Source organism: Solanum lycopersicum, chromosome 12 (genome assembly GCF_036512215.1).
Source record: "Solanum lycopersicum chromosome 12, SLM_r2.1".
Classification (NCBI taxonomy): domain Eukaryota; kingdom Viridiplantae; phylum Streptophyta; class Magnoliopsida; order Solanales; family Solanaceae; genus Solanum; species Solanum lycopersicum.
In genome coordinates this window covers 42,237,701-42,264,950 of record NC_090811.1, presented here as the reverse complement: position 1 = coordinate 42,264,950, position 27,250 = coordinate 42,237,701, and the positions used below count along the sequence as shown (strand labels likewise).

The following is a 27,250-nucleotide window of genomic DNA, read 5'->3' as shown; positions in this document are numbered from 1 at the left end:
CTATAACTAACTACTTGAAAGTTGAGTAATGACTAACTAACTAACTAACAAATTGATAACTAACTCACACTAAACAAGTTAGTTTTATCATAGAGAATTCACAAGTTATCATAAAAGCATATATATATAGCTATAAAAATTTAATTAATCTATTATATCCTGTCAAGGTGCTAAATGCAAACATTCTTCTATATAAGCTTTACAATATTATTTTATAAATAATATTTAAACTTTGAAATTATCGATAAATCAATATTTACAAAAGTACCTATTAACTGACCGCGCAACGCGCGAATACGTATACTAGGTACCAGGTACAATATCAAAAGAAATTTCGAAGTCATCTGCGTGCATGCTCTAAATGAAGAATAAGGTTGTTTCAATTTTCTACCTTAATACAAATTATAACAAGCACCTACAAAATACATCACTCATAACAACATAAATACATTCACAAGCGAAGAGAATCACATTAGAATCTCTATGAATGATATACATCATTGTTTTCCACATTGGAGATGTCACTGTGTGCAGTGGATATTGCATCACTCTTCGCTCCTGCAACCTCAGCCTGCCGCATGGTGAACAAGATCATTTTTACATGATTTCAAAAGAAACCAAGAAAGGGATTTTAAAAAAAAGGTGTTCTAGGAACTATGCATGTGGTTTAAGCCAACCAGATGTAAATAATATTTTCTTTATAAAAAACGGGTGGGGGTATGGGGGGGGGGATGCTCGGGGAACTAGCTTTACTATGCCTGGGTTTAGGTCAGTCAGTTGTAATTGAAGTTGAAGTTATGTGCTCCGTGGGTAAGTGCAAAACCAGGCAATCTAACAGTAGCGATCTAAGTTGCGGACTTTTTACTTTTGACATTTTTTGAAGAGTCCGAGCAACATATATTACACTTATTGTCAGTACAGAATGGATATCATATTGGACAAAATGCATCACTCATGATGTATAAGTTCAGATATATAGCAAATTAAAAGGAAAATAGAGAGTAAACAAGCGAATCTCGAATTTTAAGGTTGTGGGTGCTCCCTTAGCTACCAATCACGAAATATAAATAATATTTTGGATGATAGAAAAGTTTTTTTATTTTTATAAAACTTTTTTTTAAGGAAAAATTAGCAAAAAAGAGATGAAAAAGTGAAAAAGAGATAAAAGAACAATCAGCACAAGGAGATAATAATAAAAGAAAGTCTAAATAATATAAATAAGTAAGAAGAATACAAATAAGTAAGAAGAGAAGAGTTTTGTATTAAAATTTTAAAAAATGTCATAGTGGGAATCGTACCCGAATGCAGCAGATGCAATATACAATTTTGAGCAGACACAAAGGATCGCTGCAACAATCAACTACTTGATGGCTGGGTGCTTACTATTTGATTTTATACGATTCATTTCATTTTCCATATAAATATATACAGTTCGATACGAGATTAATGGGTGCTCGAGTACCCTAAAGCTTCAATGTGGACACCCCTAGGAGTAAAAGTCTGATACACAAGAACATTGATGGATTTAATTTAACATGAAATGATCTATGGCCTAGAAAATCAAATGTTTCATTTTTCATTTTTGACATTTTCCCTATTTTTCTTCACGTATGTGCTACTTAGAAAAAATCTCTAATAATTACTCAATATTAACTATCATTTATTGTATTTCCCTCTCATTAATAACCTTTAACACCTCTTAACTTATTAAAAAAATATATAAAACTGCCAAACAATTAATCTATTAAAATAATACGTCGGGTGGCCAAGTGGTTTGGGCTTGGGACTTTCATGTTGGAGGTCTCAAGTTCGAAACACCTTGTCGGCGAAAGCAAGAGATTTATCTTCTGGGTCGAGCTCTTCTCACCGAGCTTGCCTAGTGCGAGTTACCTCTCCTATGTGGTTTGCGAGATATTGCATAATAAAGGGAGGGGGTTTACCCTATGTGCACCCAAAGAATAGTTGTACGAGTCTCCCTTGTTATAAAAAACCAATTAATCTATTAAAATGGAAAAGACGTCCCACAAAATGAAAGATGAAACTACAATCTTCTAAACCTTCATTTTCCAAAACTGCATACATGTTTTCTATAACTCATGCCTTATTATTTTTCCTACTTGATGAAGAACAAAAAGGTCTTGCCTTCTTGTAAGAGGATCATGCTAAAGCGTTTCGAGCATAGATTTTGTTTTGGTAATGTGATTATGAAGGGAAAAGGCGGCTAGCTGTACTGATCATGAAGGTTTTGGAATTTTCTGGAAAATTATCATTTTATCCCTTCTCATAGTTGCTCGAACTGTGTTTGATAAGCATTTGAGAATTGCTTTGAAGCCGGATCATAAAGATAGGCTTTTTGAAAATTTTGGAGGTTTGGAATGAAATTCCGTTAGTTCCATAAGCTTTGGAACATGTCTTTTGGGGTTAGCAAGGCTACAGGCTCAGGTTTTGAGGTATTTAGAACAGTTCTCGAAAAGTTTGTGTTTTGAAAGTTGAAAGCATAACATAGTTGACCAAACTCGACATTTGGTGATAGCAAGCTCAGAATGGAATTCCATCAGTTCCATTAGCTTCGGAATGTGGTTTTTGAACTAGATGTAATATTTTAGAAAGGAAGAATAGGTATCTCATTGAGACTACTTGCACTCTCCTCATTGAATCTCATGTTCCCCTGTGTTTTTTGTGTGATGCAGTCGTTGCATCTTGTTATTTAATTAATAGAATGCCCTAATCTTCTATTAAAATCAAATTCCACATTGCATGTTGTTTCCTCACTTATCTTTACTCTAGACCTCTCGTGTCTTTAGGAACATATGCTTTGTTCATAATTTATCCACAGGTAAATAAAAATTAGCTCCTCGTGCTCTCAAATGTGTCTTTCTTGATTACTCTCGAGTTCAAAAAGGGTATTGCTGCTATTAATCCGATCTTCGTCGATATCATATGTTTGTTGATGTCACATTCTTTGAATCTCAACCTTACAATACATCTTCTGATCATTCTGAGGTCTTATCCATACCTCAAGTCTTACTCGTATCAACTTTTGAGGAAATCTACAGTTTCTTCCACATATCCACTTGTAGTGCCACCAGTCTTGACTTATCATCAGGGTCAACACCTTGCGGTAGTCCCAGATGATTTATATCATGCGCTAGACCCTGCTCCTACTACGCACTTGCTTCCTTCTAGCAAACCGATTGCACTTCAAAATGGCATACGATCCACTAGAAATGTCAACCCACATTTCTTGAGTTATCATAGTCTCTAATCACCCCATTATGCCTTTGAATAATTTTGGTCCTCTATTTTCATTAGGCGAAATGGTCTGGTGGACCGTTCTACTTGTATGAGTTTGTGTTGTGAACCCTTTTAAGGCATCCTATGTGACAGCTGATATCAGAGAGCGTGTGATACACATATTAGGAGCGTAAGACCCTTCGAAAGGGGTCTAAAAGTAACATGAGGGCATTATAAAGCTATCATCTTCTCATTTACATCTAACACTATTGTGGGACAAAATTTCAGGTTTTTCGATCTTATACCCCCAGATTTCTTCTCTATTTTTTCTCGTCATTACATTGCTCTCTTTATCATGCATTTTCACCTACTTTTTTCTTCAACATTGGTTGATATTGTTGTATTTCTCTTCATCACCATGAAAATCGTTTTTGTTAGAATCCTATAATCTAATCAAAATCATAAAACACGCCATTGAAGGCATACCACTGCTACAAAAACATCTTACACTAACATTAGGCACAAAACAAAGAAAACTCCCAATTTTTTCCCAATAAAATCAATGTAATCGACTAAACCCCAAAATCAAACAAAGACACAAATAGCAGATGAAATCTAAACTAGATGACAAGGAATTGAAAATCCCACATTGATAAGTTGAAAATCAAACAAACCAACAAAAGAAACTCACATAACTTCCACCAATTGACCCCTTTTCAGTCCTAAACCAAACCCAACTTCATTGTCTTCTTTTCCTCCTCCGCACCTTCTCCGATTGAGCCAATTTCTTGCTCACCATCTCCAACAAGCTTCAATCAGCAACTATAACTGAGAGCCAACCAAAAAAAAAATCAAACCAACACCACCAACAAACCTCGATCTTTACAACAACACCAGCCATAAAATTCGGCAAGATTGTGAACAATCAAACTGCCCAACAGATCCCCACTCTTCCTCAACGCCACGAGTCACCACTTTTATTCCAACCCAATAGAATTCAAAATCAACTCCAAGCTCCAAGGAGATTGTGAATAACAAGAAATCATTTCGACATTTTTTCTTCAATGAAAAAAGTAGAAAAGTTGGGAAAGAAAAAATGCAAGGAAGATAAGAGAGAAATGAAATGAGATTGTGATTTGTAGGAATGGAGTTGGCTATGACAGAGGCAAATAAAAATTGAATAAAAAAGTACAGATGCATTATTCAAACTATCATAAAATGAAAGGATGACATGGAGGGGCTATATATACACTTGTCAATTTATAATAATATGTGTCAGTTTATAATTATTTTTAATATTATGTCTCAAGCGTTTGTGATACACAGTTGGGTAGAAAAAAAATGGGTTTAAAATGTTGTGTTTATATGACAGAAGGATAAGTAGAAGGGTTCACAATACAAACATATACAGGTAGAAGGGTCCATCAGACCATTTTGCCTTTCCATAACTAAGACTATAGGTGAAGTACTTTCTCATTCTGGATAGAGCTGTCAAAATGGGTTTGGCCCGCCCAACCAACTCTTGAATTAAGTGGGATTGAGCTTAATTTTTTCAGCCCATTCAGGAGAAAAGCTTTTTAGCGCAACCTCATTTGGCCCCCTAGCCTCAAAGGTCAGCCATGGGCTTTGAATTTTAAAAATATTATATATATATATATATATATATATATATATATATATATATATATATATATATATATATATATAATATTTTTAAAATTCAAAGCCCATGGCTGAATATATATATATATATATATATATATATATGCCCATGGCTGACCTCTGAGGCTAGGGGGCCAAATGAGGCTGCGCTAAAAAGCTTTGCTCCTGAATGGGCTGAAAAAATTAAGCTCAATCCCAAATATATATATATATATATATATATATATATATATATATATACATATATATATCTTAAGCAGTGTTCTACTTGTTAAGATTTTGTCAATAAATATTTTAAAATTATCAATATAAGTTCTCTAAGTTTTTTTCATATCTTTTACATTTTAGTTCATTAGTCCACTAAATTTTCTTACTAGCCCAAACTCATTATTCTATTAAAACTATGAATCTTATTTTTATTTTTTTTTTTGAGAAGGTAACAACTTGTATTCTATTCCCAAAAAAAACCCTACAATTAACAAGTTTCCTAATTACAATTGAGGAGGAGTATCCAGAAGATCTTCAACCCTTTTAACAAAAATTTACAAAGATCCTAAGACATCCATAATTGATTCTAGATCTTCCCTATACTACTGTTTACACCAAATGAAACAAAACTAAGCACTTCATCTTCATCTTCTGGATATTGTTGCTCTTGTTCTTATGGCACTTGAGGTTTCTTTCTGTCCAAGCATCCCACCATATGCAAGCTAGTATAATTTTCCACCTGTCCTTATGGTCTGACATGTTAGCATAACTGCTCCAGATCTTCAAGGTCTAATCTATTCTCCTTGGCATTACCCAGTTAAAGCCCTTCTTACTTAGAAACATTTCCCATAGTTGAAAGGTAATCCTGTAGTGTATAAAAAGGTGGGTTACAGTCTCAGCCTTTTCTTCACAAAAAAAAAACACCTAGGGGCTCGATGTATCCTCCTTTTCATGAGATTTTCCTCGGTTAAAACAACTTGTTTAGCCACAAGCCAAGTGAAGCGAGAAATATTACATAAGGTCAGTCCTCAATCTGATTATCATAAGAATTAAATTTTTTATAGGCCCCTCTCAAATTGAAACTACCTTACCTATGGCCCTTCCGGTCCAATCTAATCTTGGTCACTTGAAGTTCCCTTGAATTGATCCAATTTGCTGTAGAACTCAACTAACCACAAAATATCACTATCATTAGAAGGTCTTCTAAAGCTCAAATTCCATCCCTGATTTGAGCAAACTTCAGCCATAATGACCCTTTGTTGTTGGTTTAGGGTGTAAATATCATTAAAGGTATCCTTAGGGGGGCTTGATCTAACCATTTGTCTTCCCTGAAAAGTACCTTCCTGCCATCTTCTAAGCTTGGCCACATGTTTCTGATGGACCTCCAAAGATTGATCCCATAAGTGTCAGTGACCATTTTCGTGGTCCAAAGATCTGCCATTTCATACTTCAACTGGATTACTTCTTTCGAGAGAGCTATCACACTAGAAGCAAATCTCGAGAGCCATTTCATCATAATACATTGGTTCTGAGTTTTTAAGTTCCTCACCTCCATACCCCGTTTTTGTTTACTCCCAATCGATGCATCCCAGTCCCAGAGAAAATTTCTTCTTAGAACATCCAATCTCTCAATGACCCCATCAGAGATAGGGAAAAAGGACATCATATAGGTAGGTGTTGAGTCCAAAATACTATTGATTAGTGTTAGTGTTCCTCCTAAGGGGAGATGTTGACTTTCCAGTTCCCCAGCCTCTTCTCACACTTCTCTATCACCCCACCATATATCTATAGACCTATTCAGATCACCCAATGGCACCTCTTCTACTTTTTTGTTTTATGCCTAATTTTCCGCTTCTCATTTATTGTCTTGTTTATGAAAATAGTGATCTTGTAATGTTTTTTGCTCGGATGAATCTTATTAATGTTGTATCTGCCTAATCAAGCATAGTCTGCCTCCATCCAGAATTAGAGCTGTCAAAATGGCCCGACTCAACCCAACCCTAACGATCTAGAGAGTTAAATGGGTAGGATGGACTGACCCTTTTAGTTAAAAGGCCTATAAAATAGCAGTCCAACACACCCTAAGCGGGCCACGGGTTGAGACGAGTTGGCCTTTCAACCAAGAAATGGAAAATACTGGCCTCTGATAGAGAGTATCGAACATTGATGTATGATGAACACGACATCAATACATACCGAAATCCATTGATGAATTACATGTGAATACTTACAAAACAAAAACATAATAGCCAAGATACAACATTAATAAGATTCATCCAAATAAAAATCTTACATAATCACTTTTTTCATAAACAAGACAATAAAGGAGAAGCGAAAAATTAGGCATATATAACGGAGTAATAAGTTTGGGCTGATAAGAAAATTTAGGGTCAATGGCCCTAAAATGTAAAATATATGCAAAAAAGTTACTTGATTTAATATTGATAATTTAAAAATATTTTTTGACAAAATCTTAACAAATAAAACACTGCTTAAGATATATATATATATAATGAATATTTTTAAAATTCAAAGTCAAAGGCTGGCCTCTGAGGCTTGCCGGTTGGGCCTATGAGGCTAAGGAGCTAAATGAGGTTGGGTTAAAGAGCCTCGTTCCTAGATTGACTGAAAAAATTAAGCTCAACCCCAGTTAATTCAAGGGTTGTGTTGGGCCGGCCTAGCAGGCCAAACCCATTTTGACCGCTTTACCCTCATGCTTGTAACACACCTATTTAATATATAAATGTTGTTTATTAACCAAAAAAAATGTTGTTGAAGTCAGCGGATCAAGTAGATTTAACTATTTTTATACTATGATCGATGCTAGATGGATGATTGACTGACCTTAGCTTGCCGATACTTTTCAAGAATGCGACGATATTGCTGGCGTGCTTCTGGAGAGTCAACCATCGATAGCACTCTAGAGACAGCCTCATTAATAGCAGCATCCACTTTCTGTTTGCGGAACAACTTGAGAATGTCTTCATTCTCACTTTCCTCGATGGGTTCATCTTCTAGTCGGAATCCCCGAAGACCAACACCCCGTCGACGCCACCTTAGCACCACCTTCTCTAAAATACCCACAGCCCAACATACCTTGTATTCCTTTCTAACCTGATATCCTCGTACATGAGCCTGCCATGGTAATCACAAAGGTCAGAACCTCTTTTTGCCTTGCAGATTATTGTCTAATCTGCAATATCCTCTCAACCCCACTCAATAAAAATGAGGGCAGCTAAAAGATGTAACATCTAAATTGGTGACATATTTCAATAAAAGATTGTCTTCTTTAGTTTCTCAAAGATAGGATGTTACAAATGAGGTTCGGAATGTCTATACTGCTTTGAAACAAATAAAGCACCTGTATCTTCACTACTTTCTGACGAAATACTAGGAAGTCTTTCCGGCCTTTCCATCCCCGATATTTCCTCTGAATAGATAATGCTGCTGAGTTATAGTCCCGCACATTACGGAATGCCAACTTTGAGGCAGCTGAAAGCCCAAGAACATCGTTTGAGAGGATACAATATTCATCTCTGCAAGTGGTAGCAACATGCGCAGCTTCTCTCAGTCGTCTCTTCCTGAATGAATGTGCTCGGAATGCAGATTGTATGCGAGCAGCAGCCTGAGCTGCATTGCGGACTGCATCTAAAGTGTCCTTTAGAGAAAGTTGATCCTCGTGTGTGACAGGACTCGTGGTTGTTATATTACTGATAGTTTGTTCTGCTTCAATATCAGCAGTCCCCTTTGAGACGTCACATTCCTCTAATGTGAGGGACGTCAAATGGCTGGTGAGAGCCACCTCTGAAAGATAGCCTGCAACTCCCTTGTGACCACAGCTAGAAGCAATTGATGCAGCAGTTTTCCCAAACGGATCTTGTGATGACGGATCAGTAACAGCTCCAGCAAATGCACCAGATGCTATGAGTGATGCAACCATTTTTTCCCTAACACAAGTAAGCAGTTAGAATAGAGTTGGCTTATTATTAATGCATCAGACACTGCAAGGAATAACCGTAGCAACTGCACTGCACATGCAAACAGAAACACAAAGAGACAAGAAGACAGACATCTAATAGAGACCGTTCTAACAGACAAACAAATATTATAATTACTAAGCTATGGTAGTGAAGAACAAAACAAATATAAGAACAAGTAATCCTATCAGGCAGGCTTCTCTCTGCACTTCTCCAAAACATTGCAAGAAAGCTATAGGGTTAAGCAACAAATCCCTCATTTTTCCCCCCAGAACATTCAGCAGAGTTCACCGCTGTTCCTGGAGGCAGTATAGAGACCAAGCATGGAAACCTAGCAAAACACGGTAGACATTAGCATTTCATGTTTGGCCACATCAGGGGTTCTCATCAAAATCCGTGCAATAAAGTACTTCAAACCTATTCTTTTCATGTTATCAATAAATCACAACGAATATGAAAGTGCAAATTCTGCATGAATGCACGCATTTTGTAGACTTACAGATTAATATGGTAATTATTCTTCACATAAAGACGTTTACCAAGAGATTGAGTCCAACAACCTTCATCTTTATTTTTCCTATAGAATCTTTTTTTTTTTTTGGCAAAATTGACCAATTTTCTTTATTAACACTTCAAGATGTATAACAACTCATAAGAAACTTCATATTTATTTTTCCTAAGCACTCTTTTGTCGACAACACCATTTTCATTCAATAAATACTGTAAGAAGTATCATAAGGAAATAGAGTAAGATACAACTTTTTTTCCAGGTCAAAAAAGTCATTATATTCTTAATTTACAATGTTAACGGATTTACATGAACCAATACATCTTTTTCACCTAGTCTTTCTAGGATTAGTCCTTATATTTGGGTGTATAGGTCTTACTTCCATATCCAATTATTCTGTCTTTTGCCAGGGGATTGATTCTCGTTTTAGGTTATAATGGGAATGGTCTCTGTGGTGGACAAGATGAGGGAAGTGAGACTAATATAATTTTGAACATGTGAAGAGGAGAGTTGTAGACGCACCAGTGAGGAGGTGCGAGGGGTTGTGTTATAAAGGGTAGGGGAAGAGCCAGAGGTAGATTGTTAGGACCTCTTTAGTCTACCAACGGTTGACACATGGTAGATTTAAGGAAATGAGTTAGTAGATTACTTTAGCTTATAAGTTATTTACTTTTTATTTATGTGTAGAAGTTGTTTGTAGTAGATTACTAAAACTTTAAGTTGCTCCCTCTTGGCTCTGTCCCAATATATACGACACATTTCATTGTTCGAGAGTCAAACAATTCAAGTTTGACAATTTACAAGTTCTTTGAAATAAAATTTATATATTTGTAAAGTACGTAAAAAGTAACGTCACAATAATTGACACTCCAAAATATTTAAAAGATATATGAAAAATTTACGATCAAAGATAGACTTGTTTGAATCTCAAAATCTGAAATGTGTCACATAAATTGGGACAGAGGAAGGATTTATTTTTCCTATTTTTGTGTAGCAGTTGTTGCGGTAAGGAGGTTATTTCCCCATTTTCTCATTTCAGTTGTAGTAGGAAGTTATTATCTTGTTTTTAGATGAGTAGTTAATCCACTCGTGTTGTATTTAGTGTTATTTGAATTCAATGATGTGATAAGCAAAAAATTAGTCAAGTTTTTGGGTAATTCAAACCCAAGAGATTCTCAATTCTCTTTTAACAAACAACATCATAGATCATAGGAAAAAAACATCAAATTTCATATTGCAGCATTCAATAACTAGATCTTTAAAACTGGACCGTACCAACTTGGTACTGGAGACAGGATTGTTTTCTGAGAATTGGTAAACATTGTATTCTTTAGCAATAAGGATATGCTTGGGACCTTAAGAAAATCAGAAAGAAATAAACATAGAGCAAAATACTTACAAGGATCCTAAGAATTCTAAGAGTTGATCAAAAAGTTGATCTGGATCCTCTAGTCATATCTCTTTACACCAAAAATATAGAGATACAATCCAATTCCACTTAACCTTGTGAATGGAGAGACAGGAGTTATGGGGAGACCAAAATCAACATCAACTAGCACAATATGTGAGCTTGTTCAAAGAAGAATATCGTCAATTTAGCCAGACATGAAGCAACAAATGTTCCCTTGGATGCACTCTAAAAGGATTTAGCAAATTCAAAGGTCAATTAAACTGAACATACAAGAATCGCGGTTGGAAGGGTAAAAGGGTCTGGGACAGAAGAAGGATGAAGTTTCATCGCTCCTCGACACGCGAAAATGGATTTCCAATAATTTAATGGTCAAGAGGACCATTTATAATGGTTGAGCAGATGTGAACACTTCTTTTGACACCAACAAACTCCGAACGAAGGAAGTGTTGGACTTACTTCTTTTCATTTAAGAGGGCAATGCATAGCTTTGGTTTCTGTTAGAGTAGGAATATATATATATAAATATATAAAATCCTTCTTAGAATAGAAAAAGGAATCAAAAAAGTAATAGGAATAGTAAGTCATTTACTACTTGGTAAAAGATTGTATTGTACTGTCTATAAAAAGGTTCTATATATAATAATGTTAGATACAACAATTCAATAATATTCTTTTCCAATATTTCTCACATGGTACCAGAGTCAATTCATGATGGAGCCAGGTTCAGCGGTTCAAAACAATTAAATTCATATTTCTATTTAGATATTTATACTTTTACTTGAAAAAAAAACTTAATAAATATTATAAACACAATTTTATTTTTGGATTTGATTAAAAAGTAATAACATTAACATCATGTTATATTGTTTTGTCGATATTTATGATAATATTTTTAAATTATAATTTAATTTAATAATTTTCTAAAAATAATATAATTTCTTAAAAAATGGGCTGGCCCGACAAGCCTGTAGTCCACGTAATTGTGGGTTGGGCCGGTCGTTTTCTGGCCCACACCAAAAAAGGACTACCCTGACGTGGCCCGTAAAATGTCAAAACCTTCATGGGTTAGCCCGGATGGGGTGGGCTAGCCCATATTGAGAGCTCTAGCGCGTGCAGTTTAGTCATGACCTAGTTGAAAATAATGAAGATTTGTTGTAGTTAGAGCACTTTTTGTCGACGATGGAGTGTGAAGAAGTCCATATGGAGCAAGTACCTAATTTTGTGTGAAGAAGTCCATATGGAGCAAGTACCTAATTTTGTTGCTCAGGCAGAGTTTAGTATCCTTGTATGTCGATTACGTAAGTCACTCTATGGAATGCAAAAAAATTTTCAAGCTTAGTTTGGGAAGTTCAACACTATATTTCATGAATTTATCACTCTGTGTTTTATTGATATTGTGCATCAAATCTGGTATTTCATGAGAAGACCAATCACGTTAAAATTAATTGACATTATGCATCAAATTCAATATTTCATGAGAAGATTAAGCACATTGAGATTAACTATCAATTTTGTGAAGTCTAAGGCCATCTCCGACCCACACCAAATCCAATATTTGGTGTAAAATTTGGTGTTTTTAACTCAAACCCACACACATTTTTACACAAAATTTGGTGTGTGAATAGTGGTACACCAAATTGGTGTAACACTATTCATCACACCAAATCAATTTTTGAATATTTTAATATGATCTCATTACACAAACTTTTAATCAAACATTAGATAAACGATATATTATAATTAAATCTCGATATTAATTAATTTTTATGTAATATTTTTATAATATTAATTTTAGATATAAAATTTAGCTTTTTTATAAATTAATTTTTCTATATATTACTTTAAAAAAAATTATGTTAATTCTACTATAAATTATAATTGGACATAAAAGAAAATAATATGAATTATATATAATGAATGTTTTAGAAAGAATTTATTTTATGATAAATGAAATTATAAATAATAATATAATAATGAAGAGAGAGAAAAATATTCCTTTTAGTGTAATAAGTTGGACTTGATTACACCAAAAATAGTGCTCACACCAAATTTAGTGTTAAATCTGGTGTTTTGGGTGGGATATACCCTAATGATGATGGTAGATATCTCACCAAGCCCCTCAACGACCCTCATATTAATTATGTGTACCAAGCTAGGTACATATTACTAGAGGGGAAGTCCGAATTTTCAATAAGGGGGTTCAAAATCTGTAGAAATAGACACATGAAGTAGCCGAAGGGAGTTCGAAAATCTACTATATATACATATAAAATTATTGTAATCATGTATAAATAATATAATTTTGCGCCGAAAGGGGTTCGACCCCTGCATATGACATGTATGCACCAGCTTGAGGGGGAATGATAGAATAGGAATAGGTATACATAATCTTACTTAAAATAGAAATAAGAAGAGAAAAAGTAATAGAGTAGGAATAGGAATAGTAAGTCGTTTCATACTTGGTGAAGGATTGTAGTGTCTATAAATAGGGTTTCTATGTAATAATGTAATACAACAATTCAATAATATTTTCTTTCAATATTTCTCACAGTTTCTTTAACAAGAGACAGATATGCCTCGGCCATCTTGGGGTGAATACAAACGTAATTATAACCTTCGTTTTGGGCCACCAATCATAAGTCGGAAATTGAGAGAACTAGCTAAGTTACACTCGATCGAGTCTGTGGCAGATTACTAAGAAAAGTTTTAGTAGTCAATTTTGTGGTCTAGTACACTTACAATCGCAAAAATAGAATTGTATATCAGTGGTCTAGTGATTATATAACATTTGGGGTTTAGCTGAATAACCCTCCAAATTTGGCGACGTCAATGAGTTTATCCCGCCTTTATGAACGCAAGTAACAACCCATTTCTTCACAATTGTTAGATGCTTGAGATTAAAGACAATAGATCTCTCACCTCAACAACATGTCAAATTTGTGAAGAAACTGACTAAATCAGAAATGGAGGAAAGACAACTTAAGAGACTTTGTTTCAACTTGTAATGAACCATTTACTCGAGGTAATCAATGCAAGAAATTATTTTTGGATTGACTCTATATACGATGAAGAAGAACTTTTCAGAAAAGAGGGAACTACACTATCCACACTTCACGCTTAACGGCTTAAGGAAATTAAAAGTAGATTACTTCAGCTTATAAGTTTTTTAGTTTTTATTTCTCTGTAGCAGTTTTGTTTGCAGTAGATTACTATAGCTTTTAAGTTATTTATTTTTCCTATTCCTATGTAGCAATTGTTGCAGTAAGAAGGTTATTCCTCCACTTTCTCATTTCAGTTGTTGTAGGAAGTTATTTTCTTGTTTTTTAGAAGGGTGGCTAATCCACCAGCTATGTTGCTCTAACTCTTCAAAAATGTCAAAGGATGCGTGTCGGATTCACCAAAAGTAGTGTATTCTTGGAGAACCCGACACATGTGCGGCAAGTGTGGCAACAGAAGTGAAGAGTCCGTGTTAGTCGACCAGTGTTGTATTTAGAGTTATTTGAATTCACTTAAATGATAAGTAGAAATAATTCAAGTCTTTGAGTACTTCTAACTCAAGAAATTGCAAGTTCTCTTAAAAAACCAGAATCATAGGTTGTAGGAAGAAACATCTAATTTCATATTGTTGCATCTGATAACTAGATCCTTAACATGGCACCATGACAACCTGGTAACAAAGACGATAGTAATGGGAGACCAAATTCAACAAAAGACTGTAACATAGACTAAAGAAATATCGGGGAAAAGTGATTAGACAGGATATGACACATCTTAAGGTTCCCAAGGATATGACCTTAGATAATAGGGTGTGGATGATACGTATTAGGCTAGAAAGTTAGTAGGTAGTGTAGTATAGTTTTGTTTTTCTTGGGGTGGCTAGTGTTTGCCATGGTACTAGTTGGATTATTGTAGTCCGTGTTTTATATTTTTATCATTACCTATTATTGATTTAAATAATCTATCCTAGTATGTCGTTTATTTTGTTTTGATTATCACATTATTTTTTTGTTGCTTTTGGCTCCTTTCTGGTAGACGTTGCAGTGTTACTTTGCTATATTTTCTTCACTTTTTCCTTCTTTATACCTAGATTTGTTGCACTTGAGCCGACCGTCTTTCAGAAACAGCCTCTACGTTCATGACGTAGTAATAAGGTCTGCTATTTTCACGAGGTAGTTGTAAGGTCTGCACACATTCCATTCTTGGACCTTGTGGGATTTCACTGGGTATGTTGTTGTTTATTTTGTTAATTGAGTACCAAGCATATAACGGACAGCGAAGCCAGCAGTTAGTCAAACAAAAAAATGCTATTTTAGTTACCTTCCAAAGCGTGCAGCCCAGTGCAGGGCAGTCCAGCCACGAATATCACGGAAGTTAGCACTTACTCCAGCATTTAAAACTGGGTGCAAAGCCCACTCAAACCCCAGGCCAGCAATCATGTGCACTATTCCTTGATCTTTCCTGGACAAGGAATAAACCATTTCGTTATTTTTTACTTGCAATTTGGATGAAAGCCACTGTTGCAACTTGTTTTTCAAAAGCTCTTGTAGAAGCCAATCAATGGTTACGGTTGATGTTGAAGTGCCAAATAAAAGAGATTCAATAACTTGGCTCCATGAATCTTCGCTTGCTTTGGACTTCTCCAAGATATCATTGCTCAACTCAGAACCATCTCCTATCTGCACTGATGAGTCAGATAGAAGCATCTGCACAAATCTGACAAGTAGCAACAGTTCCTCCGAACTCTTAGAAGCTCCTCCGACTTCAGGTACGACATTTTGACCACGATCATCAAACTTAGCACGGTATTCAAACTCTCTTACTTCACTGCAAGGTGTCCTATTGCCAGTAGTAACACAAAGTGCGACTTTACCTGGCAAGTGAGGAGGCGCCTGGCAGCGGATGGCACCGTCCTTAATGATCTGAACAGGAACTTCAGTATCACCAAACATACAAGTCCACGTGTACTCTGATGGATTGCAGAGATACGATCCAATTATAACTACCTGCACCAAAGAGATTGAAGTTCAAATAACTGGATAATGAAACATCCTGACAAAATTAAACTTTCACAACATCCTAAACGGAACATCTGATTTCCCAGGACTTTCAGGATATTCAGAAGAATAAGGTACCCAGAAGTGGAGTTGGAAGAGCTTTCATCAAAACACAAATTTCAGATATGCCAGATCTTTTGACAATGAAGACAATTTATTTACAAGTTTGATCTCTACAAATGAAGTCAAACATCATGGAGCTTGAGATTGCACATCTCTAAGGTTAACAAATTATATTTGACTTAGTCACCGTGATTTGGTTACCAAAGCTGGTTAAATATTTCAAGCATTTGTAAGCAATGGAGAGAAAAAAGATTGTCCGCAGTAATAATGGAATTAACTTGCTGGAAAACAACTCATGAACTTCAAGCATTGCTTTGTTAGAGCATAAAACTAAACTAAAATTATTGCAATGGCCTAAAATGTATATAAGGAGGCAGATCAACACGACAAAAAATTGGACAGTTAATATGTTCAACATTAACCACGTAAAAGAATCACTAAATCCTGAAGCATACCTTTGTTGCATCAGATGCATAACCCCAATCAGGAGATATATCATGAATAGTAAATTTCTGCTTCTGGACAATTGTTAAGCTCATATTAGTTTCAGAAGAAATTCCAATCTGATCTTGGTCAAATATTGTTGTACACTGGTCAGGATAGGATCCAAAAACATTTATTTGTGCACATCCAATATACTTGAAATCGTCGACTTGCTTAAGATTTGTCACAGAACCTACGAAGGAACAGGGGCTTCTTTTCTGAGATTAAGATATAATGCAAGATTCTAGGTAGAAGATATAATTAATCATCTGAATTTTCCAACTTATCGAGAAAGAATCATCTGGATTTTCAAAGGGAGCTTACATTTCAGAGCTTCCTTTCCACCAATTATAGGCCACCTATCGCTTTTTATTGCTTCTATTGGTTCACTTCCTGACGAAGTTTGTAGCATTCCCTGAGTGAGTGGAGACGTTAGCCAGAAGATAGAGAATGAAGCTAATATTGAATTACATGGTTATCAAAGGCAGAAGAATTATTGGGGAAGGCCAAGAAATATTATCATATATGGTTTATATATTTATTGAGCCACTTTGAGCACATGAACACTTCAGTAATCTTACACAGCATCATCTGCAGTGACAAGAAGCAAGGACTCAATAGTCCTAATGACACATGGGTGCAAGTGACCATGCAAATAAAAGAACAGGCATAATATATAAAAGTTAAATCCAAAGACACTTCCTCACATTCTCGTCCAACTTTTCAAACGCAAATAAAAGAACAGGCATAATATATAAAAGTTGATTACAAAGACACTTCCTCACATTCTCGTCCAACTTTTCAAAACATTTGGCTTGTGGCTGAGAAGCCGGAGAGCTCCTGCAGTGATCCAGCATCTCTTTCCACATGCTATTATCCAGGTTCAAAAGCTGATCCCGAGATTCACTGCTCTCACCTATAAATGACACTACTATTATCAGTATTCCTTAGTATTTTTCTGCTTCTAAATTAGAAATACATGAGTTCTTAGTACTTGCTGCTACTAATTTAGAATGCATGAGTGCTCAAGAAAAGGCAGATAGAAAGTCTTGGATATAGCAGTATATGTCAATGTCCAGCAACAGCATCTTGTCACCGCTGATGATGCTATCCGAAACCAAAAAGGTTTCACTTAAAGAATTACTTGTAGATAACTAAAAACAAATAAAACTTTAGAAAAAAGAGGTACACTTCATTGATTTGCTATCTTCCAAAAATTATGATAAGTCATATGTTCAAAAAGCATTTTCACAACCACGAGGGAACAGTCTAGGAAACAACTAAACGGCCTCAGTTATCTAACTCGTGACTAAGTTGGCAGAACAAATTATCAGTCAATACTCATCAGAAATATAATAACTAGGAAAAATAAAAGGTGGAGGAATTCTTTTGAGGACTACTTCTCAAACAAGCTATCAAAAGGACTAGAATTCAAACTTAAGACTCTCAATCGGGTATTGAGTCAAAACAGTTTCAAGTATAAGAACACGAAAACCTAGTGCAGTAACCAAATTAACAAAATATTCACCTTGTTCGCATCAAAGCACTAGCAAAAAAGAAATCTCTGAATGTCGAGTTTGCATGATTAAAACAAGAATTCAATGTAGAGACATATAATATAAGATGTATATCTGCATCTAATAATAATCTCGAGGAGCGAAAAATGACAGAAAACCTGAATGAGGCAGGAACAGAAAATTATTTGAATTGTCCTGGATCTGGACAAGTGAACTTTTGTCATGCACGACATTTTCAGCATCATTTGAGTTCTCAATCTCACTATAGAGTGAATAAATATCCGACGAGCTGTCATCATTTAAATTTAACTGCTCCTCAAGTCTTCGCAATGCTTGACTTATCTCAACCTTCGGTGAGTTGCTCACCCCCTCCATCATCCTGGTGATGTCCGAGACATTCATCCCATTACTATGGATAACTGCATCAGAACAAATTTCTCCATATCCAGGTCTAGATTCATCCTGGTATTGTTGATAAGATTCAGTACCAGGAACATTGAAGCCTGGATGTTGAGTAGAATATAAGCTGGGACTCAGAGGGAAAGTAGAGGAAATTGGAGATGACTGTGACATGAATGCTGCAATCTGCCTCCCCTAGGGCCATAAGTGAAACTAGTGCTGGTAAGGCTGATCAAATAACTTAACAAACTAGATCCTGATGTATTCCAACTGTAGCTAACAAACTGCGTAATTACGCTACACCAAACAAGTATAAGTTTCCTAGTATAGCATTGCAATGCCGAAAGCAATTACAGAAACTTCACCAGTCCAGTGTCAAATCGTTAGCAGCTTTGACATGAAAACATATAGAACAATTAAAAAGAAGCAAAGCTTGAAACTAAGATACTAAAGGTTAACTTAGCAGGAAGCCATTCATTGTTGTCTTGATGAAAATAGAGTTAAATTAGTAGCAAGAGTCATGTCAGGAAATGGGATATTTGTACAATTGGATTCCTGAAGACTGACCTCAGTTATATCTCTGTAGTGAACCAGAACAATGTGCTCGTAGGCACTGCAAAACATGTAAAGTAGATCAAATAAAGGAAAAACAATCAGTTCCCGGTCCCACTTATGTAAAAGAGAGAGAGATGAAAGTAAAGGTGTCCCTTAAATTTTAGTAAAATTGCTCATGTGTGCTCCTTATGAATTCAGGTGCCCCAAACTCCCAAGGAGTTTGAACATCTTACTTAAACTGATCCAGCGAAAGAAGCATGTGACTATATAACAGATCTACAGCAAGTAAACTCACGGATCCAATATCCAATAGCTGCGCCTCTGGAAATTAGAGTTCTTCTCACCATGTGCATAATAACAATTTAGGGCTTCAGCGTTTCCAACCTACAGCAGAAGAGAGAAACACAAAACTTCTCACCTAATGACAAATATCAGGGAGACTAAAACATGAACATAATAGGCTTATTCTCTTTCTTTTCTTGTTTTTCAAGAGTTCATTAAGAGAATCAACCAACAAAAAATTCCCTAGCTCAGGTGACTCACACATCCCTCCACGTGAAATATTACAACAAATTTTTTGCATTGTTCAATAAACATGACATTGTCAATCAATTGTTACCTTAAGCCGCTCATGTGCCTCTCCTACAGTCCTTCCATCCTTCTTTTTACGCCAACTATGACCATCTTTACGGAAGTACCTGAGGACCCTCTTATTAAAGAGAAACATAGATCCACCTGTTGATAACAGCACTTCTGTAAGATAGCAGTGGGAGAAGAAGATAACACAGCGTTATTCTGACGCAAGAAGCTTACCACTAGATATGTTTTTTTAGAAAATGAGTCATTATTATGAATAGATAGTGTTCATCTTAATGAAATGGGAGCAAAAATATAAAGAGTGAGGAGACTACTAGCTGGCTTTTGAGGTGGTTGATGCGCAAGTTGGCGATCGTCATGATTCTGTAGTATGAAGAGCACCTCTGCAGGTCTTAACCACCTAAAACGTCCTTCCTGAACCAAATCATTTGTGTTGTATCCTGGGACATGAAATAGAAACAGTTGTTAAAATCTTCCAGTGCAGCAATTACGGCTCCTCAGAACCAATGTTCGAAGTGCGCAGAACATATAAGCACACATCAATAATTTCTGAAGAAAAAAACTATTTTTAGGAAGAACCTATTTAAAGTGTTATGATAAACTTTCACAGAATTGGTGGACGACAGTAAAGGCAACAGGATATGGGTTTTCTGTGTGTTGCTAAAGTAAAACCTTCTCAGCCTAAAAACAAGAACTTGTAACCTCATGTTCATGCAGATCTCTGAAATTCATACCATGAGATACATATTTTTCTTAAACTAAAGAAGGTAAAGAAGACTGCTTCTCAGTGATATGTGTGTATCCTTAAAGTTTGCAAACTAAGAAAAGGTTGTTACCAAACAGTAGCAGTTAGGTCCACACAGGGATGGAACTTGACTTTCAGAAGACTGATATAAGACTGGGAAATAGACACTCGGGCATATTTCCATGGCACATCAGATCAATACAATGGAATACAGGTAAAAGGGAAGACACACTCAGGTGGAGTATTCAGTTAAGGTATTTTTTACAGTATGCTCTGCTAACAAAGATCTGAATCAAGTGGAATTAATATGGAGTGTAAAACTACACTTCTACTTGGTGATGAATGACTCAGTTTCAACTCAGATCCCAAGGAGAAGGGGAATTCATTTCTCCTCAAGACGTTATTTTTGTAGGCAAAATCCAGAGACAGTCGAACATCTGTTTCTACATTACAAGATGACCAGCAGATTATGGAATTCATTCATAAGGTTTAGAGGTCTTAGGTGGACACTGCCAGGTAGAATATCTGATGCACTGATGAGCTGGAACTTAAAAGGGGAATAGCAGCACAAACAAAGATAAATGGAGAATTGTCCCAATAGCAATTTGGTGGACAATATAGAAGGGAAGGAATTCCAGATGTTTTGAAGATAGTAGTTGTTCCTAACAAAGGATGAAGATGAATCGTATTCTTGTATCTGTTATTGGTGCAAATTAGCATGTATAGATGATCCAATTTCTGTTATAGACACCCTAGGGTTCTTATAAGATGATATAGGACTTAGTTGTTTTGTTTTTGGCTTTTAACACTTCGTGTTGATGATTTATAGACTGTTACTTACCCTGTAAAAAAAGAGATTGGATGAAATCTGAATTTTTCATGTGTAATGTAGGAAATTTTATAAACTGTAAATACATTAAGAAACCGATTCCACCTTTAGCTTCCTTTCCAGAAAGAATAGACAATAGTGATACTACTGTGTTTTACTTTCTTTATCTCCCTTTTTTCTTCATTCCCTATCCTCTACAAGATCCAAAAGAAGATATGTTCAATCGAAGAGAGATGGAAGCATACCAAAAGAAGCATTTTCTAGTAATTCCTCACTATCTAATGATGCGTAGCTTCAAATGTTATGCTTCAAGATTTAAACATAAGCTGCTAGAAGTAGAAATATTAGTAAGTACTAAGTTGATCAAATTGCAGTTAGTTCCTACCATTAGGTCTAGTTATTTATCTGCTTATTTTTCACAGTGAGATGTTTTTCAGGTGTCAATATTTCTCCTTATGTTCCTGATATATGTTTCCAAGAGTTGAGGGATATTAACTGCTAAATCTTTTTATAAAGGATAACAGAAAAGGGAAAATATGGCCCTCCCTAATTTAGGATCTGTAGGACCACAAGGTGGCATTTTTTTGTAAATACTACTGATCACAAAGCTATTAAATGCTGTTGACACCCAATTTTGACCAATCTTTAACCATTTTAGGACTATATTCGATTAAATACACATTTTTAAAATTTACTTAAAGTTTTGAAGTTTTAGTCGATTTTTCTCAAAATTATATATTTTAGTATCGTTTACTTTATAAAATATCGTAAATATTATAATATTTTAAAATTATTAATGAATTTCAAATGTTTTAAAATTTAAATGATTTTCTCAATTAAAATGTTTTGGCTCTTATTTATTAAAGTAAAAGAATATTGTCTTCCTTACTTTACTCTTACTCATCTATTTCTTTTAGTAATGAAATATTAAATAAAAAAAAATCTGATTTGTCTTTCCTTATTTAAGATAAATAATAATAATATTTCTCTTCCTAATTTATTCTTGCTTATATTTGGAAGTGATATATTTTTATTTTGGCTGATTTGAATCTCCTTTTTAATAAGGAAAATAATATATTTAATTGACTCCTTTAAATATCTTTTTTCCTTATTTGTTTCCCCTTCATTACTCAGACACTCATTCACTCTCTATCAAAAATTCTCTCATCACTCTCTCTTCTGTCATTGCTCTCTTGCTACTCTAACAGTACATTAATAATCCGGTTTCAAACTTGAAATTCAAGTTGAAGATTAATTGAAGAAAGATTTATTTGTTTATTTGAATGTATATATATTTTATTTTTTGCCTATTTTATTTATTCGAATGTTGTAACAATTGTAAATCTAAAGATCATATATATATATTTATTTGGGGGGTCGTTTAGGGGAGGGGGATTTATATACTTACTTGTTCATTATAAATTTTTAGAAATCATGCCTATAGGTTTGTCTTTAACCACCTAGAATTATTATTTGTAGGTATTATAATCCAATCAATTGTTTGATGCTTTGTTAATAAGTCTAAAAAATAATAAACTAGATTTCATTAATTTTTAATGTTAAAAACAAATCATAATAATTTAGTAGGCTGATCAGGTGTTTTAACAATGTTATAACTTTTAGCATCATCTTGTCATGTAGAAACTATGCCTAAGGTTTAATTTGTTCATATCATTTAGATTCACAAAAGCATGCATATGTGTTACTCCTTCTTTTAAACACCTAGAAATTCATGTCTATAGGCTTGAAAATAACTTTTAACATATCCGTAAAAAATAAAATTTGTTTGTGCATATTTGTGCCCTTCCCCCAAAATTGGTTAATATTATTAGTAATCTTATTTGTCTTTTGCATTCATGATGCAATATTTTTTTTTTAATAACACTAAATTAGAATCATTTCATGCATTTGGCAAATTACATGGCTTTAAAAAATATTTCATATCAAAATCTTGCAACATAATTTTTTTAAAAAAGTCCTTATTCAATCTTTCAAACTTTGGATTGATTATGACATTGTTTATTTTGAAAAAATAATTATAAGCACTATCTCCTAACCTATCGTTAGTGGGAAAGTCAAAAGAACTATGAGGTCTAATTCCAATTTTTTTTAAACCCGACGCATCCCCGAAAGTACAATCTATCCATGGATTTCAACAGAAATTATGTGCATTTATATGTAAATGTTTATGTGCCTACGTGTGAACTAAATCTTTTAAATCATTTTTTCAAAAACACAAACTATTTTTTAGACCGACCTCAAATCAAAATTGTTTCTATGGTGGAGGAGTGCGATCAACAATATCGTGGCATCATCCCTATAAAGAAACAAACATTTTTTTTAAATAAAAATTCATATTCAAAACTTGCTCAATTTTCAAAACTTTACTTTCTCACATATTAATTGCTTAATATTACAAACTTTGTTTATAACATAGTATCACATGCTTAAATAAAAATAAAACTTGATTGTTTATTTATTGCTATCACCTACCTTGCATGCTCAAATTAATGAAAATAGTATTAATTTTTTTTGTATTTGTTATCACTTAGCGAGTTTAAATAAATTAACAAATGAAGTGACATATTTGCTACTGGTAACCCCCACATAGATTGCATGAGATACGGCCAGGACCCACACTTGTGGACCTCGAGGGATGCCTAACACCTTCCCCTCGAGGTAATTAGAACCCTTACCCTAATCTCTGGCTCGTTGACCTTAGTTAGACTTAATTAGGTTAGATAGGTGCCCTAACGCGCCTTAATTCGTTAGGTGGCGACTTCAAACTCAAAAATCCCAAAAGAGTTGTTAGGTCGTGCACAAGACTCGTTTTCTGCGAAAATGGGGCGCGACAAATGCCAAATTACGATAACAAGGAATAAATTCTCAGTAGTTGGTGTAGCACTTATTACTCCATTGTCCAATCACCTCCAAATTGCGGACAGCAGATTTGGACATATTTGGGTTAAACAAGATGTTAAAGACATTCTTCTCAGCTGAAAATTCAGATAACGAAGCTTCAAGATTGCTCTCCTTGTATCACCTTCAAGAATTTTCCTCTTGACCAATATTTTTTCCACATAATACCTTGTATGTTTTCCTCATAATGTCTCACTACTTAAGACATATAACTCTATTTTTAAATATCTGAATCATTTTTAGCCAAAACCCTGGCACTCGTATCCGTACTTGGAGGTCTATCAACTGATTTAGGAGAGTTTCCCTTTTTGCCTATATATTATCCAAAAACTGCATATGAATCCAAAATTGTTCAGAAAACTCAAGCACATACAAGTTATTAGGTTAACAGATCTTTTTCACCAATACAAGAAACAAGTAAGTTATACAAGTGACTAGGTGATATGGTCCACTCATTCTAGGCATGGTAATTGGTCCTCTAAGTACGAAAGGCAGATGTCTTCAACCCTATTGGCTCGACCAACCACGTACACACTCTGCGTATGTAAAAAAATCACGAAAAATGTTTATATAGGTAATAGCACAATTTAGACTCATAGACTCTAAACCTCTATCTGTATGTTGCAACTTACTATTTATAAGTACAAACCTTCGAAGGGAATCAGACCTGAAAACAGTAGCCCAACATATTAAAATCTAAACTCCGACAGAAGTGAAGTATAAAACACTAACGAAACCATCAAATCTGCAATTCCAACAAACAAGATTGTAGGACTGACAATTAAAACGCAACAGCTACATCGTTAAACAACTCCACAAATGTCAAAACACGCTAATTATCCAAAGCCATAAGCAACAAAGGTATTCATTAGAAAAATAAAAAAAAAACTAGGAGTAGTAGTAGTATATTAAAAAGGAGTTTAGTATAATCAATTCTTACCTGATTCTGCCATACTTGTGATTCGCCGTCATGAAGAATTACAGTAAAAACTGTGTCATCTCAAATTTGCATATTTCGGTGGCAAGAGATAAGAAATTGTGTCCTTTGACATAATCACGGCATAAGATACTTGTCTATTACTGAAGATAGCAAAATAGCAAAATAAAATGAGGGGTTCTTACCAACTCTAGAGCAAAAAAAGTCAAAACAGAAAAGCGCATACCCACTAAGACACAAGTCATGAAAAATTAGTGATATAATCACTAATTATGACATCACCCATGTCCCTACTTGGAACTTACAAAAGAGCTCACTAAGTTTTCATATCTCCACTTTGATCATCCTTCTTTTCCAACAAATGGAAAGTAATATATCTATTTTCAATGTTAAAATTTATATTAGAAAAAAAAAAGTCTCTCCAACGGGAAACAATCAGCTCATTTGTAGTGTTGTCGATTTCTGACGAGTTTTTCGATCATAATATCCATTTCCAATGTAAAATCATCATCTCTTACTCCATTTTCTTTCAAATATTAGACTTCTAAATTATTTTTCTGCCATTTAGAAATTTGAGAAAGCTTCCAAAATGATTGATAACTCAATAATAGATACGTTTTAGTAATTGAAAAGCATTTAAAATATGTTTTACCATTGCAAGAGCTAAATTTTGAATCCGGATCTCATACTGTCGCATTTTGTAGGGATGTCATACCTCATCGATCGTTAAAGACATATATTGTAATCTAGTATCGTAGTCCATAATACTAGTAGTGAAATTGTTACTGCTGGTGGTGATTATATTGGGAGTATGGGAGTAGACTCCCAAAAGGTTGAATCAGAAATCTTTTAATAAGAAAAATGTACCCATTGCATTGCGTCTCAATGGTTCATATGACGATAAGATTGCAAGTGTAGTTGATGTCGGTGAGTTAATTTGCGAGTCAAATGACTTGGTCAATAGCTATCAAATGAATAGGAGGGGAAAATACATCCCACATTCATAAAAAATGATAGGCACAAGAACTTCTACATGTTAGATATTGGTATTGATGGCTTTAGGACTACATTGAGGAAAAACAACAATGTAAGGCCTCCAATTGAACCAACGAATTCATTTAACGATGACAATGATTCGATTAGAAATGAAAGATTGAGCGATCATTCAAACTAAAGCTTAATTAGTGATAATTCAAATGAGAGTTTGGGTGATTATTCAATGAATATACATGATGATCCGATTAATGTGGAATATCATCCATTAGATGCGGAAGATTCTGAACCCGAACATTGTGAAAAATACAGGGCGAAGGGGAATTGGGATCACAATCTAACCACTCCTTCCTCGACGAAACTAATTTATGCATAAATCAAACTTCCAGTAACAAGAATGAGTTGCAATTGTTATTAGCCAAAGCGGCGGCAATTAAGTCTTTTGATTTTACTATTGTGAAGAGTTGTACCAAATACTTAAATGTGAAATGTATGTCGCACAATTGTGCATAGATATTGCGGGCGAGGAACATGAGCGTTCAAATAGATTTCGTATCTACAAGTATAGTGGTGAAAATCGTTATGGCATTGAACATGCCAACAGTAGCCATAGAAAAAAATTCAATCAAAGTCATTATTTTACTTTGTGGAAATATATATCATGATGGCAAGAATCCAAATGTTAAAGAAATTAAATGATATATACTTGATTATTTTCTTTGTAGTCTAAGTTATTGGAAATGTTGGAAGGGAGGTGTGGTTGCCAAGGAAATGGTCTGAGGGATAGCGAAGAACGAATATGCATGCTTACCAGCTTTTTCTTACATGTTCGAGACTGTTAATGTTGATTCTAGCTATAGTATCACGGTAAACAAGGATAGTTATAGGTTCATATATTATTCTTGGACTTTGGTGCTTGCATTAAGGGGATTTTCCCACATGAGAAAGGTAATTCTGGTTGGTGGCTCTCATTTACATGGTAAATACAAGGGTGTGTTGTTGAGAGTTGTTGTGCAAGATACAGAGAATCATGTTTATCCAATTGCCTTTTGTGTCAGGGACAACGAGAATGATGCATCTTGGACATTCTCCTTTGAGTAGTTGAAGGAGATTGTAGTCGATGAAACAAATTTGTGCATTATCTCTAACAGACACAAGAGCATCGCCTGTGAATGTTTATAACCATTCTCACCGTGTGTCATGACCCTAGAGCATCCCCAAGTCGTAACATGATGTACTTTCCCCGAAGGTCTCTCAAAAGACCTTAGCATATTAATAACATAAGACATCATAAAATGTGGAAGAATTTAAAACTTTAAGATATACAATCTAAATCATTTTCATAAATTGCAAACGGAAGACTTTTCTAAATCTTTTGT

The 27,250-nt window shown here is 34.8% G+C and overlaps 1 protein-coding gene across 9 annotated transcripts; it reads right to left on the bottom strand.

Annotated features, from left to right (window-relative positions):
• Window positions 1-207: 207 nt before the first annotated feature.
• LOC101055567 (calmodulin-binding transcription factor SR2) lies at window positions 208-25,109 on the bottom strand. Of its 9 annotated transcripts, none has more exons than XR_738803.4 (14): window positions 24,882-25,064; window positions 19,763-19,888; window positions 19,471-19,586; window positions 19,147-19,235; window positions 18,864-18,909; window positions 18,056-18,491; window positions 17,166-17,296; window positions 16,705-16,795; window positions 16,353-16,573; window positions 15,098-15,783; window positions 8,246-8,831; window positions 7,729-8,019; window positions 3,926-4,062; window positions 208-571 (listed from the first exon to the last, which is right to left on the bottom strand). XR_738803.4 is itself a non-coding variant. In XM_069291809.1 (14 exons), exons 2-14 carry the CDS (start codon window positions 24,892-24,894, stop codon window positions 482-484), a joined length of 2,922 nt encoding a protein of 973 aa, XP_069147910.1. In that variant the 5' UTR covers window positions 24,895-24,984; window positions 25,064-25,109; the 3' UTR covers window positions 208-481.
• Between the last annotated feature and the right edge of the window lie 2,141 nt (window positions 25,110-27,250).

Excerpts from the sequence above, each read along its gene's own strand:
- LOC101055567 (XM_069291809.1), bottom strand. Across the intron at positions 18,492-18,863 it reads ACTACAGAGATATAACTGAG|GGGAGGCAGATTGCAGCATT; the intron begins GTCAGTCTTCAG and ends TTATGGCCCTAG. Across the intron at positions 15,784-16,352 it reads ATGCATCTGATGCAACAAAG|GTAGTTATAATTGGATCGTA; the intron begins GTATGCTTCAGG and ends TCTTTGGTGCAG.